Source organism: Dipodomys spectabilis, unplaced genomic scaffold (assembly GCF_019054845.1).
Source record: "Dipodomys spectabilis isolate Male_0828 unplaced genomic scaffold, ASM1905484v1 ptg000499l, whole genome shotgun sequence".
Taxonomy (NCBI): Eukaryota; Metazoa; Chordata; class Mammalia; order Rodentia; family Heteromyidae; genus Dipodomys; species Dipodomys spectabilis.
Genome location: NW_024871176.1, coordinates 2,355,377 through 2,375,778, shown reverse-complemented (window position 1 = coordinate 2,375,778; position 20,402 = coordinate 2,355,377). Strand labels below are relative to the sequence as shown.

Sequence of the window (20,402 nt, the reverse complement as noted above, 5' to 3'; positions counted from 1 at the left end):
GATTGCAGACACAAATCACCCCCTATGGCTTTTTTGCTGAGATGGGACTCTTATTTAACATTTTCCCTAGGCTATCCTTGAACCTAAGTCTTCCCAATCTCTGCCTCCTGAGTAGCTGGGATTACAGGTGTGAGCCACCATACCCAGAGAGAGACCCTCTCTGAAAACATCTCTCTCTCCCTCCCTTTTCCCACAAGAAGAAACGTTAACAAAATTATTTTAATTTTCTTCCCCGAAAGGTTAAGGCATTTCTATCATTTTTGGATGGCTACTTTTCCTGAATTCACTGTCAAGTAAATGTCCAACCAGCTGAAGAGTGCAAAGGAAATCTTGAAATCTTGGTGCCTTTTGTCTCTTCTTTGAACCTCTCATGATTTTCTACTTCTTCCATTTATCACCCCTCTTTACCTTCTGGATCTATTCACCTCTCCTTTCCTTTTCAATCTTCCTATATGGTTTAGAAAAATACACTTAATTCCAGGACTATAATTTTAGCTTTGTTCTTCTCTATGTGATTTGTGCACCTGCACTGGTTCACGGGGCACTTTTCCCTAACCTCACCCCTAAACAAGTTTTACTGGAAATTTTCATGCTGCTACTTTCAGTTTATGGGTCAAGGTATGTTTAATACAAAGAACAGGTTGTTTCTCTGCTCTCTTTGGAAGGTGTCTCTGAACACTAGACAGAGTCCTGTCTGCCAAGAGAGGGCAGCTCTGTAACCAAGTAGCATAATAGCAGTATGCCATTAAACATTAGCCGAACTTTGAAATTCTTCCAGCTGAAATAAACCGTAGATTTCATATCCATCTCTCTTTTCTGAAGGATAACACTCTTGAAAGTATGAAGAAGAGCAGAAGATACTTTAAGAGTGTAAAAGAACAGCATCACTAAAGAACCTCTAATACTTAAGAAAATGAACAATCATGGGCTGGGAAGTTGGCTCAGTGGTAGAGTGCTTGCCTCGCATGCATGAGGCCCTAGGTTCAATTCCTCAGCACCACATAAGCAGAAAAAAGCCGGAAGTGGCGTTGTGGCTCAAGTGGTAGAGTGTTAGCCTTGAGCTGAAGAGCTGAGGGACAGGGCCCAGGCCCAGAGTTCAGCCCCCATGACCGGATTCCCCCCCCCCCCCCCAAAAAAAAAAGAAAAGAAAAAAAGAAAATGAACAATCGATTTCATCACCTCATTCATTCATTCCTTTCTTGGGTGTTGGCAACTGAACCTAGGGCCTCCTATATGCTAACCATGTGCGTTACCTCTAACCTACATGTCTGGCCTTGCTGTTTTTTTTTTTTTTTTTTTTTGCCAGTCATGGGGCTTGAACTCTGGGCTTGGGCTCTGTCCCTCAGCTCTTCAGCTCAAGGTGAGCACTCTACCATTTGAGTCACAGCATCACTTCCAGTTTTCTGGTGGTTTATTGGAGATAAGAGTCACGGACTTTCCTGTCCAGGCTGGGTTTGAACCTCAATCCTCAGATTTCAGCCTCCTGAGTAGCTAGGATTACAGGCGTGAGCCACCAGCGCTCGGTGCCTTGCTGTTGTTATTAATACCGGTTTTTGTTTGTTTTTTTTTTTGAGACAGGGTCTAGTTTCTTGATCGCTGAGATTATAGCCATGTACCACTACTCTAATTCTATATTAACATTATTATTTTGTGCTGCTAGGGATGGAACTCAGGGCCTTGAACATGCTAGATAAGTGCTCTACCACTTGAGTTATACATCAATCCATCCATCCATCTATCTATCTATCTATCTATCTATCTATCTATCTATCTATCTATCTATCTATCTATCTATCTATCTATCTATCTATCTATCTATCTATCCATCCATCCATCCATCCATCCATCCATCCATCCATCCATCCATCCATCCATCCATCCATCCATCCATCTATCTATGCAGGTCCTGGGGCTTAAACCCTAGACCTGTGTACTGTTCCTTAGCTTTTGTGCTCAAGGCTAGTGCTCTACCACTTGAATCATAGCTCCATTTCTGGCTTTTTTTTAGTAGTTTAGTAGAGATGAGAGTCTCACAGGCTTTCCAGGGCAGCTTTGAACCATGATCCTCAGGATCTCAGCCTTCTGAGTTGGCACAGAGCTTATTATTATTTTTAATGGATTTATTTGTAGTTAAAAGAGAAGCAGAGAAGTATTTTGAAATATGTACATTTAAACCTTCCCATTCTTATGTCTTCCTGAAGTACAGAGTTAGGGGAAGAACAATTCCAGTCAATGGAAAGAATATCAATTAGTCTTTTGAAATTTGCCATCCTTTTCTGACAAATGAAGCAGTATTTTAACCAGATACTTCCATTTTTCTTATTATACCATTCCTCTTTAATCAGGTTTCTGAAACTCGGAGGTAGGGTATGTGCCAACACTATCATGCCACATTTAAACTTTGTCATAGGCATTGGCCTATGATCAGCAAACAATTCTCAGGATGGCCATTTTCCTGGGTAGGAGGCCCATATGCAGGGCAGAAAGGAGGCAGGAGTCACTTTTTGTCTTCACTAGCAGATAGGTCCTAGTAAAGAGGACAGTTCTACTACACCAGACCTTATCTGGTATAAGTGCAATATACAGATACATTTGAATGGGCCATTAGTTTGCCTCTCTGCGATGTGGAAACACATAGTATCACCTTCCTAATGTCATAACCAAACTTCCTAAGTTTCCAATTGTCTTCCTGTGTGTCAAAACACTAAGTTTTATATTTTCACATCCCAGGCAGACAGATATATGTAAATGGAAGAACAACTAGATGTTTCATTTGTTAAGTTTAACATGTTATGTAGTTAAAATTCATTAATTACAATGTGCATGCTCATATGTTTTAAGGTTATAATGTGTGTCTGAAGAACACACTATTGATCAATACATTTTAAAAGCCAATGCTTTTGTTTTTAATCATACTTTTTGGTTTCTAAAGTGGTTTCACTCATAATTTACCTCTTTAGGGTAAATTTAGGGTATAGTACCTTGCCTAGCAAGCAAAAGGCTCAGGTTTCCAATCCAGTACTGCCCCAAATAGAATAAACATAACAACCACAACAAACAGCAATATAGAAACCAAAAAGAGGGAAGGGAAGGTGGCTCAGTGGTAGAGCGCTTGGCTTGCAGGCATGAGGCCTTGGGTTTGATTCCTCAGTACCACATAATCAGGAAGTGGTGCTGTGGCTCAAGTGGTAGGGTGTTAGCCCTGAGCTGAAGAGCTGAGGGACAGCACCCAGGCCCAGAGTTCAGGCCCCATGACCGGACCCAAAAAAAAAAAAACAACCAAAAAAAAAACCCTTTAATTTTTTTTTTTCTGTCAGTCGTGAGGCTTAAACTCTGGGCCTGGGAGCTGACCCTCAGCTCTTCAGCTCAAGGCTAGTGCTCTACCATTTGAGCCACAGCGCTACTTCCAGTCATCTGGTGGTTCATTGGAGATAAGAGTCTCACTTTCCTGCCTAGGCTGGCTTTGAACCATGATCCTCAGACCTCAGCTTCCTCCTGAGGAGCTAGGATGACAGGCATGAGCCGCTAGTGCCTGGCTCAGCCTTTTAATTTCTATAAGCCCAATGTTTTGAATTGCCTCAAAGAATCCCAGCACCAAGGTAGAAAAAGAGTGGCAACTTTCTATTATGGAGCAATGGAGGGAACTAACCCTCTCCAAAATCAAAGATGGAGGGGTGAAGGAGTCTGAATGACAAGTTGAGTCAGGCTGAAAACAGGCAGTCACTGCAGAGATATAACAGCTGTAGTTTTTATAGAGACATGGAACCTGCTCCCGTGAGATGCTTCGAGATTAGCCTCTTACCTCTTATTGTACACCAACCTGGGGCACATGAGAACCTCTCCAACTATTTTGGGTATTTTTCCATATACAAGGAAGAACTAGGCATGTCATCCACAGGGCTGGAGGAATACCAGAGAACACCATCAAAGGAATTAGACAATACATGGTAGCATTTTTCCTTCTCCTGCCAGGCTCTGAGAATATACTGTCTCCCCCCAATCCTATTTAGTGTTTTTGGTGATAGGGTTATAGTTAAAAGTGGATCCAAGAGCAAAAAAATGTGTATCTATATTATGGATTGTTGGAGTAAAGATAGAACTAGAGGTTCAGCTCAGTGTGCTTAGCTCAGCATGCACAAGGCCCTAGGTTCCATCCCTAGTGCCAATAAATAAGTAAAGAAATAAAGTTCGAGGACTAGGAAGGTGGCTCAGTAGTAGTGTTTCCTTTGCATGCATGAGACCCTGGGTTCGATTCCTCAGCAACATATAAGCAGGAAGTGGTGCTGTGACTCAAGTGGTAGAGCACTAACCTTGAGCTGAAGAGCTGAAGGATAGTGCCTAGGCCCAGAGTTCAGGCCCCACAACCGACAAGGAAAATAAAAAAAAAGAGAAACAAAGAAATGAAGTTCAAATATACAATTTACCCTTTCCTTTTTACAGTGCTGGGGATTTCAGAGCTTCATGCATACTAAGCAGTGCTCTACCATCAAGCCACACACCCCCATGTATAGTTACTATAGTTTTGGAGTTTGAATTATTACCCATTTCGTCTATCTAGAATATGTAGAAAATAAGTGATATATAAGCTATAAAAAGGAAGATTTAGGGCTGGGAAGGTGGCTCAGTGGTAGAGTGCTTGCCTTGCATGCATGAGGTCCTGGGTTCAATTCCTCAGCACCACATAAGCAGAAAAAGCCAGAAGTGGCACTGTGGCTCAAGTGGTAAGTGCTAGCCTTGAGCTGAAGAGCTGAGGGATTGTGCCCTGGCCCAGAGTTCAGGCCCCATGACTGGCAAAAAAAAAAAAAAAAGGAAGATTTAAACTTTTTATTTATTTATTTATTTATTTTTGGGTCCGGTTGTGGGCCCTGAACTCTGGGCCTGGGTGCTGTCCCTCAGCTCTTCAGCTCAAGGCTAGCGCTCTACCACTGAGCCACCTTCCCAGCCCCAATTTAAACTTTTTAAAGGATAGTTTATTTAACCTTTCAACACCACCCTATTTATTCCAACAAAATTTGGCCCTCAATTTTATCCAAGGTGTAGACTATGAATACCACGTCTAAAGCCCTGCGCTAAGAGGCTAATAAGCAACTTATTCAATGTAAAAGAAGGGTGTGGTGGCTGATAATGTTATCCTCGTAAGAGGTCAGAACCAATCAACAAGATTATTTGTAAAGGAGGAGGCTGCAATGCTTGGTAAGAAATGTACGCATTATCCTGCCCATGTAACTGTAACTCCTCTGTACAGTATGTTCACAAATAAAATTAAATTAAATTTAAAAAAAAAAAGATTATTTGTAAAAATCAAAATGGTGTATATGAGAAAAGTAGTTACCTTATCACTTAAAACAAAAAAATCCATAGCTAGTTCTTAAAAAGAATACAGTGAGTCACATTTGGGCCTTAGGAATCTGACATCTCACCCTTAAGAACCCCTAAAATAAGTCTTTAAGTTCTCACTGCAAGTAATGATGGACCCCAGAAAATTCTGCCTCATAACAGAGAATATCACATGACTAACTCTGAAACACACATGTCTACATCCACGTTCTCACATGTCAATGTTTGGCGGAGATTTCACAGTTCATTTATTCAGCATGTGTTTATTGAGACTGGCTGCATAGGCTGGGCATGCTGATTGACAGAGCATGTAAAAAATGGCCTCTGCAATGATCTCAGTGAGTGGCAAGGCCAAGAACAAGGAAGGAGACATTCAGGGTTTGGATGGGCATCTCCTAGTACCCTATATTTGGACACAGGAATACTTACTGCTGAGACACAAACACTTCTATTCTCAAGTAGTAAACGGTATTCAACTGTAGAATGAGTTGAATAATTGGGTTGCATTTTCAAAAACTCCAAATGTAGTTTTAATTGCAATCTTGTTCCTGAATCTTATAAAGCCAAATAAGAGAGTCTGTATTTTATGGATAGAAAACTAATATTCTCCCCTCCATTTTTTTTCCTGGGGACTATAAGCTGGGACTTTCCCCCTTACATCCCTCTTCCTGATGTGTGTTCTGTCCTCAGTTCACCTGGACAAGGAAGATACTGCATTCTATTCAGAATTCCTGTATAATAAGGCCAATGGCTGAAAAAAAATTGGCTTAGGTGGTGTGTGTGTGTGTGTGTGTGTGTGTGTGTGTGTGTGTGTGTGTGTGTGTGTGTGCGTGCTGGGACTTGTACTCAATGCATGGGTGCTGCCCCATTATATTTTTGCTCAAGGCTAGCTCTCTACCACTTAGCCATAGCTCTACTTCTGGCTTTTTGGTGGTTAATTGGAAATTAGTCTTATGGATTTTCCTTTGAACTGTGACCTTCAGATCAAGTAGCTAGGATTACAGATGTGAGCCACCAGTGTCTGGCTCTTGGTGCTCTTTATATTAACACCTATCAAGAAAATAGGGACCTGGGATATTACAAAATTTGAAGAAAAAAATGACATCAGATGTACAGACAGCTGAAAACACTTTGTGCATAGGTCAGTAATATAATTAAAATATCATGCTGTCTATTTACTCAAGGGAAGACTCATCTAAAAGGGCCAAGGAATCTTGAAGAATTATCTAAACCGTTCTCCTCCAGACAACAACTCAACTCAATAGGAACTTTTTTTTTTTACAGATGGAAGAGGAAGTCTAAAATTAAAAGAAGATGCCATGGAATCACTTTCATTTTCCTAGTGCTTCAAAACAAGGTTAATATCTCTGCTCTTAGGAGACTATGAAGGAAATTATAATTCTAAAGTTTACTTTTTTCCCCTTTGTTACAAATGCAGTTGTGTGGCAGAGCCTGCAAACACAGAAATCTCAGTTTTCAGGTGCCCAAACAACCTCCAGCAGTTGAGTACCCCAAGTTCATGGGTTCTACACACCTGTCACAAACTGATTCGCAGGCAGAAAGGAGGAAGTCATACAGAGGAAAGAAACAACCAGGTATTACCCCTTTCAGATTTGTGTTGAAAGGTAGGTTCACCAGACAATTTTAGCTATAATGTTTTTGTTAGTTTGCAAGTTGACTTAAGATATATTCTCATCAATTATTGGCTCATCACTGAAAAATGAATTTCTAAATTCCTCCTCATTTTGCTGTTCATGTTTGGCTCTCTCAGTGACTTGTTAGCATTCTACTGAAAGATGACAAAGAATAAAACCAAAATCAATCAATATTTTATAGCTACCAACTAGGGGAAGTGAGGTTTCCAACCGTGACTTGGTTACTCATTACACTGGACCTTCATTTTTTCCTCTGATCTTACTTTGATGGTATTTTAATCCATTTGAGCTGGGACCCACCACTACCACCAACAAAAACCAAAGAAATCCCCGAACCAACAACAACAAAAAACCAAAACCAAAACAGAAGCATCATCCTCAACAACAAAGGACCCACAAAAAATAAAACAGCCAATAGAATTCATTATTGAAAATAGAATACTTTCGGATATTCAGTGTCCTGACTCCTAATGGGACTCACCTTTGCAATGATCTGATGCAGAGAACTGTAGTACTTTATAGCATACATGAAAACAGCCATACTAGCAGTTGGATTATCCAAAGTGAGAGGTGAGCTGTATCACACCATGCTCTTTCTGCCTTCCATTGATTTATTATTCTCCCTCAAAACCACTAGATACAAAACCCCTAAACTCTGAGCAGTTCCGATGGATCCCATCACAACTCTTGAAGCATTTACTCAGAGAGGGTGCACTGCAAAACCAACTTGTTTTTATGCTTAGAGCAACCGCCCATCAACTACTCCGTTTTCAACTTCATACAGGAGTAGTCCTTTAGTCAATCTCAAGTCCATCAGAGAGATGGCCGTTGACAGTTCCCTGGGCAGGCACTGTGAAGCCTGTAGGAGTCAGCAGGGCTCCTAAGGACTTCACCCACAGCCCGCCCTGGCCTAGCAGGGAAGCAGCTTTCTCATCTGCAGAGAGGAAGACTGTGATGGCTGAAACACACACAGAGCAGCCCTGGGTGAGTTCACAGAGACCAGTGGGAGATTTTTCTGGCCTGGCTGTAGTAGAGTCTTACAGGGAGGGAGGAGAGTCATGAATATGTGATGTGGGAATGAGGGTGTGGCCAGGAGAGGAGAAGAGAACCTGTCCCAGAGGGGGGACTGCACTTGGTACCATGTCTGCTTCCTTGCCTAACCTGCCTGTGGTGTGGTGTGGTGATGCTCAGGGCCCTTCGCCATTTCTCTCTCCTCTCTAACACAAGCAGGCTGGGGACAGGGACAAGCCTGTCAGGAGTGTGCTCAGTACTCAAGCTCCCACAAATACCATGTTTCTTTTGTCAGTAATCATGGCAGGGAGATACTTATTATTTAAATAATGCCACCCTGCTTTATTTAGACTCAGAAGCACACTTTAGGTACTTAAAACAATCATTAGCAAATACTGAGTGGACATTTTAAGACTCCATTACACAGTGTAACATTCCTTTAAAATGAAAAATTGCCCATCAATGAGATTACCAGAAACTTCTCCATCAAGGAACTTACATCTAAATTAAATTGCTTGCTTTTTTACAACAGCAGGCATAAGCAATAGGTAGGTGCTTTGACTTCCATTTTTCTTTATATATGGGGTGTTAAAAGATTATAATTCATTCTAAATTTCAAATGTAATTGGAGCCTTTCAGAGACTTGGGGAATCAAAGTAGAAATCAGGTTTGAAAAAAAATAGGACAAGAAAAAAAACCCCACGATCATTTCTGGGTCGGCCTTGGATGACGTCATCACAGGTTCTAAATGTAATAGCCAAGCAAGCAAGCGGTGTACACTAACTCTTCTTCTTTGCCCATGTGACCTCTAACATCCATTTGGGCAAAACAACTAATATTTCAGCAATTTTCTTTTTAGTTGAGAAATGAGATGCAGGAGGGAAAGATTAAGGAGAGTTTAGAATGCCAAGGATGAAGCGATGTGAGTGTGAATGTGTGTGTGTGTGTGTGTGTGTGTGTGTGTGTGAGTGTGGGTGAGCGCGCACGCGCACGCGTGGGGGGCCGAGGGGAGGAGGCATGAAAACTAACTCTTCCAGCACACACCCCTTTTGCTACTACAAGGACATGCAGCAATCCCATTTACAATAGTAAAAAATGCTGAAGGATCTCACGGTCCCTTCGCTCCTGCGACCATCCCTACCCTCTCCTACAAAGCCCTTCTGGCTTTATTGGTGCCAGGGAATTCTTCAGGGGTTAAATGGGGGAGCACGGCCACTACCATTGTTGTAATAAATAAATGAATGAACCAGAACGAACCAGCAATACATCCCTGGGAAGCAAGTATCTGATTTTTCTGCAATTAGAGATGTTAACTGGCACCCATATATTTTTAAAAATTCTGTTTTATCTTTTGATGTGTATGTGTGTGTTCATTATAGACACACATGCATCTATACAAAAAAGAAGCACATACCCCTGCATATACATACATCAATACCTTTAAAAATATTTTAGCATTATTTATTTCAATGAAAAGACAGATAGCTTTAAAAAAAAATTGGATAGGCTAGCCACTCACCTGGAAGGCCTTATTATTTTACATATACAGCATATACAAATACACACACACACACACACACACACACACACACACACACACACACACACACACACACACACAAAGGTTTTTTCCCCCCCATGCCATACAGAATGCTAAAATATCTGAGATCAGGTTGCTATGCCAACAGATTTTTTTTTTCTAAAATGAATAAAATTATTAAGGAGGGAGAGAACATTCTTGACTCCTTTCCTCCCATCCATGAAGCCGAGAGAGGCTCAGGGAGGGCGAGAGGCTGCCAGACAGGGAGGAGGGGAAGGAAAGGGAAGGTGGGTAGAGGGGTGTTTGCTTACCAAAGATGCTGATTTGATCGTGGCAAAGCGCTCTCTGTTCCGATAGTGGAGGGCCTGGCTCTGAACTGACTGGGTAGGCCGCGGCTCAGGCCTGGGATCGCCGTGGCCCGCCTCATCCCTTATGAATACATGACCCTGCAGAAATGGATAAAAACCAGGAGAAAGTCCAGCTGTGCTCTTTCCTCGCCGGCTGCCTCTCTCTCACCCCTCTTTCTGCACAAGCGCTGCTGTTTGAAATGCATAGTTTAGCTCTCTGCTAGTCCCCGCAGCTCCCACGGTACAAAATGAATAAGCAACACATTGCAGCCTTCAGTTAGGAATGTCAGCTGATCGCTAGTGGGATGCCTTCTGAATCCCTGGCAGGCTTTTTCTTTACCTCCAGAATTACATATATGCAAAAGAAAAAAAGAATAGAAAAAACAATGCAATGTACAGACTCCTTAGAACGGTTTGCTTAAAAGGCTGTAACCAAAGAATTCCTTTAAAAATGTCATGTCCATGTCTAGCGGGGAGGATGCTGGTGGCTTTTAACATAAAAGCGAGCCTCCGCCTCATTCCCTTGAAAGATCTGCGCTCTCAATTGAATTTTATTTGAGATCTGGCCGGCAGGATCATCGTTCTGCTTTTAGAATCAGTGGAGGCTTGTGCTGAACTGCCTCTCTAGCTTGTGCTCGGAAGATTCGGCAGTCACTGAGGGATCCTGCTTTCCAGTCATGATCGTACACAGTTCTAGCACCTTCTCTCTACAGCTTCTGAAAGGATTTTTTTTTTTTTTAGATTTAAAGAGACAGGCATACAATTCCATCCAAATGATACTTTCACAAATTCTCCCTCAACTCAGCATGGGTATGTCAGCAGAGTAAGCAAAGCTACAATTTAATGTCCTTGACTGATTTAATCAAGCCTGAGCTTCTTGATGGACAAAGATGATTAATCTCATTCTAACACCCGGCAAAAAAAAGCACATTCCCTGTAAGCGTAATAATGGATGTTTCTTAGATGTAACTGGGATGACTTTTAAAGGGGAAAGGCTTCTAGACGATGCTCCACTCAATAAAAGATGAAGCGGTCAGTCAGTGAGTAGCTCTAATGCTTTAGATTAAAAAAAAAAATCTCTAGTAATTTTCAGCTCAAAATCATGTACAACTGGGGGGTGTTTTTCAGCTACACACGTTCAGGATGAGGAAGGAGAAACCAATCCCCTATTTCCCCCGGGTTCTAGGAGAAACCATTTATGAGAGAGGTCAGTTTTGCATTTTGTCCACGACTACTTGAAATTTTCCTAATTGCTCTTTCCTTCGTTAGAAAGCAAGACACAAATAGGCTTAGAAAACACAAGATTGTCTTACTGTCCAGAATGATGAAAAGTCAAAACATAAATTCTTTGGAGGGAAATGAAAATTTTACATCCACATTTTTTTTTTATGTAAAAGCCAAGACCTATTATTAAATTTATTGTAGGACCGATTTTCCTTTGATTTTTTTTTTTTTTGGTGTTTTAATATATGGGGCAGGAAGTTACTGTGACATCTATGTTCAAATATTGTTTTCCGTTTATATGTGGCAGTTCAGTGAATGCCTTTAATAAACTTTCAATTGTGAGCAAATCCATCATATTCAGTGGATTTTCTATAGCTATTCTGTCCAGTAGGATAGCCACTAACAACATGTGCCTTACTGGAATTAAATTATTTTTTTAAAAAAGGAAATTAAATGTAAAATTTAATTCCAAAGTTTATCAACTACATTTCAAGCACTTAATGACCATAGGTGGTGGCTCCTAGATTGGACAACAGAGATATAGAATATGTGTCCATCTGTCCATCTATGCAGAAAGTTCTATCAGGCTAAGCTATAGGTTCAAAATGTACCTCTAAAGACGGGTGTGGTGGCACAGGCTTGTAATCTCAGCACTGAGGAGGCTGAGGCAAGAGGATTTTGAGTTTGAGGCCAGCCTGGGCTATGTAGCAAGAACTTGTTTTTGAAATGTAGAAGAATATGGCTTAAAGGATCAATTAAAATTCTTTGTATTATTTTCTGGGAGATGGGTGTGCCACTGTAATTCATTTCCTGGGTTTAATGTTCTGGAGAAGGCACTGGGGCCTACCACCATTTTGTTACTATGTATTTATTAGTACATCCTATTTATGCCTGAAATCAAACTGACTTAATATGACAGTCACTTAAAATGCTACCAATCATAAGAGATCAACCAGAGAGAGACCTGTGGTTTTCTATGCAATCTAACACAAGTCTTAATTTTGGTGAAGATTAGCTAACTTATTAATAATACACTGATAGGGAAGGACCCTAAATATGTAGCAGCAGCTGCATTTCAAATAACAGTAAGTTGACTTACCCAGCTATGTAACATATCAGATATATTTGTATGCAAATATATATAATTTTCCTAGTTTTTTATGTCTGATAAAAATGAATGTTTTAAGTTCAGTTCATCAAATGAGAAGCCATATTATATTTTCCAAGTTCACTAAAGGTAAGCAAATTGAAAAGGTGAAGTCAAAAAAAATCACATGACCCATTAAATATATCTTAAAAATCATGCTTTTTTTTTTTTTTTTGCTGGTCTCTGGTGGCTCAACACCTGATCACAACTTCACTGTAATATTCTGGACAAGAAGCTTTACTTTTCTGTAGAGATTCCCCCCTGGGTGTCAGACATAAAACTTCTGGGATGAAGATTCATGGAGTAGTAATTTCCCTCAAGTTTGTATCAATTGGAATCCCTCTGGACTGCAATGTATTTTGTGAGTACTTTTACTACAGTGCCTATCACTCTTATTTGTCAATCTTATCCTGAGGCTGAGGGCTTTTATAAGGCAGAGCAAATGTGAACTTAAAAAAAAATTCAGTCCCCCCTCTCCCCAGCACCTGGCCTAGTGCTTGATACTTAGTTGGCATTCAGTAAATGTTTGCTGAATAAATAAGCTCAAGAATACAAGTCTGGAGAGATTTTGAGAAAATGACATTTTCTCTTGGATTATTTAACAGAATTCAAATTTGTATTTCACAAAAATCTGCCACTTCTGTACTCTAAGAAAGTCATAAAATAGTGACACACACACACAAACACACCTTTATGCAGCGTGTGTGGAGTGTGTCTAAAAATGGCTTTTTTTCCTGATGATTTGAGGCCTTTCTATAGACACCCACACTTTTCTTGCTGTAGAGGAGGGATCAGCAAACCCTCAGTCTCTCCTTTGTTTTGTTCATTTCAAAATTATTTCGTGGTTGTGTAGCAGGTGTGGTCAACAAATCCTGAGGCTAGAGGAGTGGAGGAGAAGCAGGAACGGCAAGGTACACATGGAAGGGGTTAGGTTAGGGCAGAAGATGGAAAGGGGCAGGAGAGAGGTGTTGTGTGGAGGCTCTGGATCCTCCTATGTGATTTTACTTTTACTTTGCCATATGTGGCTTTGGCCTGCTGGTCAGCAAAAATAATTGAAGGGCTGCTGAAGCAAGGGAAAACTAAACCCCAACAGTGTAGACCCTCACGGCCAATTTTCTTTGATTCCCCTCTGTAAAAATAGTGAAACATTGACCAGTAGAAAGGGCTAAGTAAAGCTTTAGGAGTTAAGATAAAATGACTTAAAAAAATTTTTTTTTGCTAAGTAATCCCTGAAAAGTGGCCACTAAGACAGGATTTGGCATATCTCAAGTAATAATGATTGAATACTAATTTTTTGAAATATTTATTTATTGGTGCTGATATTGGGGCATGAATTTAGGGGCCTTGCCCTCTTATTTGGCTTTTTCACTTTTTTTTTTCACCCATGGCTCGACCATTTGAGCCATGTCTCAAGTTCTGTTGGTTTTTTGTTTTTTTTTCTGGTTAGTTGGACATAAGAGAGTCTAATTAACTGAGTTGCCTACCTAGGCTGGCTTTGAATTGTGATCCTCCAACCTTAGCCTCCTGAGTAGCTATGATTACAGGTGTGAGCCACTTTTAATATATGATCTACACCAACAGATGGCAACACGAGGCAATATATGTATATTTTTAACAAAAATATTATTTTTAACAAAAATATACATATACCTGTGTTGTGTTTTGCTTTGTGATGTTGCGTATAAAACCTAGGGTCTTGTGCCTACTTGACATAGACTTTACCAGAGAGCTGTACCCCTAGACCATACAAACGCCTCTTAATTGACAAACTAAGAACATAATGGAATCTATAGTGGAGGCAGTGTCATCTCCCTTTGCCAGTGCTGCCTACAACAGTAACGTTAAGAAGTGGGATGGAGACTCACAAGCTAAACTGTGTTGAACCTTTGGCCTGGCATGTCCTGACAGAGTTTAGCCCACAAAACACCAACTGAGTGTAGACAGATAGACATGTTCCTGGAGGGCTGAAAGAGAGGTCTGTGAGGACTCACAATGTACGGTAGCAGCACCGGTGAGGGGAAGTTAGACATGTTTAAAGTTGATGTTGTTAGAATATGTCCTTAGACTTATCAACTCATTCTTGTTCAAAAAGAAGATTTGCTAGCTACTCAGGAGGCAGAAATCTGAGGATTGTGGTTCAAAGTCAGCATAGACAGGAACATCTATAAGAATCTTTATCTCCAACTAACCATCATAAAACCAGAAAAGCTCCACTTCTGAGCATCACCCTTGAGAGAAAAAACTCAGGAACAGCACTCAGGCCCTGAGTTTAAGCCTCCCTCCACCCTACATATACAAAAAGATTAGATCAGGATCCTTTCAGAGCCTAGGAAAATGGGGTATAAGCAAAAACTGGGGAGAAAGATGTAACCTGAAATTCTATGCAAAGAAAAGTTTTACAGTCCTGCTAAAAATCTGTCTTTATTCTGACACATGGCAGATAGTTGTAAGCCAAGGCCTAGTTGCACACAACCTTTAAAACTAAATTACTTCCTGTATAAAATGGCAATCTGTTTGGATATGATTTGATTGTAATGATCAAGGGAGATAAAAATTCTTCACCTCGCCGGGTGCTGGTGGCTCACGCCTATAATCCTAGCTACTCAGGAGGCTGAGATCTGAGGATCGCGGTTCAAAGCCAGCCCGGGCAGGAGAGACCTTGAGACTCCTATCTCCAATAAACCACCAGAAAACCGGAAGTGGCGCTGTAGCTCAAGTGGTAGAGTGCTCGCCTTGAGCTGAAGTGCTGAGGGACAGCACCCAGGCCCAGAGTTCAAGCCCCACGACCAAAAAAAAAAAAAAAAAAAAAAATTCTTCACCTCTAGAGAGGGATGGGGGAGAATGAGGAAAAGGGTGCTATTAATTAAATTGCATTGTATGTACAAAGTAACATGTTGAATGGTAACCCTTTTATACAGCTACTTAAAGATAATTGAAAAAAATTTCCCCTTTTTAAAAAATATTCTTGGGTTGGGAAGGTGGCTCAGTGGTAGAGCGCTTGCCTTGCATGCATGAGGCCCTGGGTTTGATTCTTCAGCACCACATAAGCAAAAAGAAAAAAACCGGAAGTGGTGCTGTGGCTCAAATGGTAGAGTGCTAGCCTTGAGCTGAAGAGCTGAGGGACAGCGCCCAGGCCCAGAGTTCAGGCCCCATGACTGGACCCAAAAAAAAAAAAAATATATATATATATATATATATATTCTTGGGTTGGGAAGGTGGCTCAGTGGTAGAGTGCTTGCCTTGCATGCATGAGGTCCTGGATTCAATTCCTCAGCACCACATAAGCAGAAAAAGCCGGACGTGGCGCTGTGGCTCAAGGGGTAGGGCACTAGCCTTGAGCTGAAGAGCTGAAGGACAGCACCCAGGCCCAGAGTTCAGGCCCCACGACCAACCAAAAAATAAAAAATTCTGGTATCTGTCAAGCATGTTTTTATTGTCTCAAGTATTATCACTGGACAAACCATTAACTCTTTCAAACCATCAAGACAATACTTAAGATTATTTAAGTAGCCACTCTGTAAGCCACTATGTCCCATAAACCAAAATAGTGAAATGTTGAGTTTTTGGTAATTAGCATATTGGTTCATTTGTTCATTCATTTGTTCATTCCACAGATAACTTGGAATGAAGTAAGTACTTCATGAAGCACTTTAATGAATTTACCTCCTCTGTGCCAGACACTTTTCTAAGTATTGGGGATACCAGGCCAAGTAGGCATGGCCCTTGCCTGGTAGAATTCACATTCTAGTCATGAAATAATAAATTAATACATAATGTACCTTTATATAGTGACAAGGATTAAAAAGAAAATAAAATAGGATAATGAAGTAATGGCTAAAAGACAATTATACAATATATTTTTTTAAGTACTAGAGTTTGAATTCAGGGGTTTGTGTTTAATTGGCAGGTACTCTATCACTTGAGCCATATTCTAGCCTTTTACTTGGCTTTAGTTGTTGCTGTTGTTGTTATTGGATAAGGTGTCACTCTTTGCCCAGGCTGGCCTGACCTGGTATCTTCCTATTTATACTTGTGTGTGGTTGGATTTACAGGTATATTCCACCACACCCAGCTTCTTATTGGTTGAAATCGGGGCCTTGCTAACTTTTCTCTCTGGTAAGCCTCAAACTGCAATGCTCTTGATTTCTACCTCCCAAGAACAGGGATTACAGGCATATGCCACTATACACAGTATGCTATATGATAATTTAAAAACAGGCTACTGTATTTCTTCTAAAATAATCTTTGTGTTCACAAATTATGATAGACTCTGAAATGCATCATGGATCCTCATTTTGGGATGCATTTCTGGTCTCAGCTGAGTGGGGGTCCTGTTAGCTGTCATTTCCTAATAGCAGTTCCTTTGGGGGAAGCCTCAGATTCAGAGCACACCTGCTTCTATTCCATGATGGATATGGGCTGGGGCATCTAGACTAGGGCTGTTTCTGCCCAGTGTAGACAACATGGAAGGGCTGAGTGAGCTCCGGAACTGTCTGTGGGGCTGGTTGCAGGGGCCTTTTTCATAATTCAGCTTCTGTTGTGCCCAGTGTTGTGCCCTGCCCCCCTCACAGGGGTTCATCGCAAGGGCTGTCCTAATTAAACAAAGAACTCCAGCAGGGCTAAACTGTCTCAGCTTGGTTTCCTGGAAAATCCAATCTGAGATAAGTGTCCCCTAACCCTACAAGAGATAAAGTATAGCTATTATCCATCTTCATGTAGAAGGGACTGACTGTACTAGTGGCTTCTGAAAAATCCACTTACAAGGGAATGCCTAAGTGGGTTCAACATTTCTTGATATGAGAGAAACAGGCCTTGTCCAGGCCAGAGGAGGGCAGGGGAGAGCTGCTTCTTTCAAGACTACAGGAATATTGCCTGGTGCTGGTGGCTCCTGTCTTTCATCCTAGCTACTCAGGAGGCTGAGATCTGAGGATCTCAGTCCAGCGACATCTCAGGCAGGAAAATCTGAGACACGTAAATAACCAGCAAAAAGCCAGAACTAGAAGTGTAGTTCAAACGGCAGAGCACCATTAGTAAGCAAGTAAGAGCCAGAGATTCTGAGTTCAAGACCTAGTACCAGACAAAGGGGTGGAGTGGGGAATGATTACAGGAACAGAAATACAAGATTTTAGAAAGAGCTTGGTGGAACACAACCTGAAGGAACACAAAGTTTGTGATCTGTCCAAAGTAAAATAGATTTGACAGCAGCAGACAGAATTACAGACTAGAGGGCTGGGAAGGTAGCTCAGTGGTAGAGCACTTGCCTTGCATGCTTGAGGCCCTGGGTTTGATTCCTCAGCACCACATAAGCAAAAAGAAAAAAGCCGGAAGTGGCGCTGTGGCCCAAGTGGTAGAGCGCTAGCCTGCGCCCAGGCCCACGACCAGACCCTCCCCCCCCCCCAAAAAAAAAAAAAAAAAAGAACTACAGACTAGATTCATCATTCTTTTTTTTTTTTTTTTTTTGGGTCCAGTCGTGGGGCCTGCACTCTGGGCCTGGGCGCTGTCCCTCAGCTCTTCAGCTCAAGGCTAGCGCTCTACCACTTGAGCCACAGCGCCACTTCCGGCTTTTTTTCTTTTTGCTTATATGGTGCTGAGGAATCGAACCCAGGGCCTCAGGCATGCAAGGCAAGCGCTCTACCACTGAGCCACCTTCCCAGCTCCTAGATTCATCATTCTTAAGAGTTTAATATACAAAGCCGGGTGCTGGTGGCTCACGCCTGTAATCCTAGCTACTCAGGAGGCTGAGATCTGAGAATCGCGGTTCAAAGCCAGCCCGGGCAGGAAAGACCGTGAGACTCCTATCTCCAATAAATCACTAGAAAACCGGAAGTGGCGCTGTAGCTCAAGTGGTGGAACCCTCACCTTGAGCTGAAGAGCTGAGCGACAAAAAAAAAAAAAAAAAAGAGTTTAATATACAAAATTTTCTACTGGGAGTTTAAAATACTTCCATTGTTTTCTTTTTAAAAAATATCTGTTTTTAAGCTCAGGTGTAAAGACTAAGTGAATATCATGAAAAGACAATGTTTAAGTTTTCATCTTATTTTGTCCTTCTCTCTTCCATGTATCTCTTTCTTTCAATGTTTTTTTGAGGAAAACAATGATTTTTTAAAAAAATATTTATTTATTTATTTATTTTGCTAGTCCTGGGCTTGAATTCAGGGCCTGGGTGCTGTGCCTGAGCTTCTTTTGCTCAAGGTTAACATTCTACCACTTGAGCCACAGCACCACTTATGGCTTTTTCTGTTCATGTGGCGCTGAGGAATTGAACCCAGGGCTTCATGCATGCTAGGCAAGCATTCTACCACTAAGCCACATTCCCAGCCTCGTGATTTTTTCTTATTCATTGGTCCTGGGCACTATCCCTGAGACTGTCTGCATAGGGACACTCTACCACTTTGAGCCACAGCTCCACTTCTAGTTTTATGATGGTTAATTGGAGTTAAAAGTCTCATGGAGCTGGGTGCCAGTGGCTCATACTTATAATCCTAGCTACTTAGGAGGCTGAGAACTGAGGATTGTGGTTCAAAGCCAGCCAGGGCAGGAAAGTCTGTGAGACTCTTATCTCTAATAAACTACTCAGAAAAAGCCAGAAGTAGAGCTGTGGCCCAAGTGATAAGAGTGCTAGCCTTGAGCACAGAGAGGCTCAGGACAGAGCCTATGGCCAGAGTTCAAGCCTCAGGACTGGCAAAAAAAAAAAAAAAGAGTCAAATCACAACCCTCAGCTCTCAGACTCCTGATTAGCCAGGATTACAAGTGTGAGCCACTAACACCCCATTTGTTGTTGTTGTTGTTGTAAGTATTGGGGATTGAACTCAAGGCCTTATGTTTGCTAGGTATGTGCTCTACCACTTGACACCATGCCTCCAGCTCAGTTCCTTTTTGTATTGTTAATTTATTTTGTTTTTGGTATTGAGACTTGAAATCTGGGCCTCACTGATACTCTACTAGTTGAGCCACACCTCAGTCAGGCTCTCTTGCTGTTTGATTGGAGATGAGAGTCTCATGGATTTATATGCCCAGCCTGGCTCTGAATCATGATCCTCAGATCTCAGCTTCCAAGGAAAGTAGAATTACAGGCCTGAGTCACTGGTGCCAGCTGTATCGGTTATAGTTGAGTTATTGTCTGACAATGCCAGGGCTGGCCTGGGCTGTGATCCTCCTACTTGTGCTTCCAAATATTGCTAGGTATGACAGATATGTGTCAATGTACCCAGAAATTGTGCTTCCTCTGTAGCTAGAATTATAGGTATGCCACTGCTCTTGGCTATTGGTTGAGATGGGGTCCCTTGAATTTTTTATTCCTAGGTTGGCCTTGAACCTAGGTTTTCATGGTCTCTGTCTCCTAAATAGTGCCTGGTCCCTTCTAGATTAAATCCTCATATTAGGTGCAGTAAAATTTATAAGGACATACAGTTATTTGTGTGACTCTTTGCTTAGCCTTCCTCATGATGATAAGCTCTTTGAAGACACCATGTCTGTTCCATTTCTTCTGTATTTCCAGAGTTGACCACAGCTGCTGGCACATAGAGATCCCCAACAATATTTGTTAAGTAAATGATTAAGCTCCTCAGCTTTAGGAAAGCAACAAGTAATCCTCCTATTCACAACTGGATACCAGTGAATTTTCTCCTGCCTTTCCTTCTTTCCAATTCAATTTCTTTTTTCCTCCCCGGAAAAAAGTACAACCAATAAAAGTTAAAGTGAAAAAAAATTAAAAAAAAACCCAAAACTTCAACCCACTTTTTCCTGGAATGAGAATGTGCTATCACTCATTAAAATACGTGCACACATTCCTCACCTATACCTAACAAGGAAAAAATTAGAAGGGACACTTTACTAATTTCACATGATGAACTATTTACCAAAAGCCTCTCAAATACTTTTGGGAAATACATAGAAACATTGTTAGTAATTCTAATTCACATTCTAGAAACTGCTTTGAAAAAAGCTTTTTTTAAAAAGTATTTTTTTAAAAAGTATTTGTTCATGAAGAATTTCAGGGCTAGTGTGGTCGCCTAAGCCTTCGGTCCTTCTATGTGGGAGGCAGAGATCAGGGGAACATAGTTTGAGACCAATCTTGGCATAAAATTTCGTAAGACTCCTATCTCTACTACTGTCGATCTCAGTGACAAATGGAAGTAAAA

The 20,402-nt window shown here is 41.2% G+C and overlaps 1 protein-coding gene across 3 annotated transcripts in view; it reads right to left on the bottom strand.

Moving 5' to 3' along the window:
- Taok3 (TAO kinase 3) overlaps positions 1 to 20,402 on the bottom strand; it is a 133,296-nt gene that overhangs the window by 25,689 nt on the left and 87,205 nt on the right. For all 3 annotated transcript variants that reach the window (XM_042669600.1, XM_042669598.1, XM_042669599.1), the window contains one exon: positions 9,855 to 9,989. In XM_042669600.1, the coding sequence (XP_042525534.1) occupies positions 9,855 to 9,989 (135 nt within the window). The remainder of the gene's footprint in view (positions 1 to 9,854; positions 9,990 to 20,402) is intronic.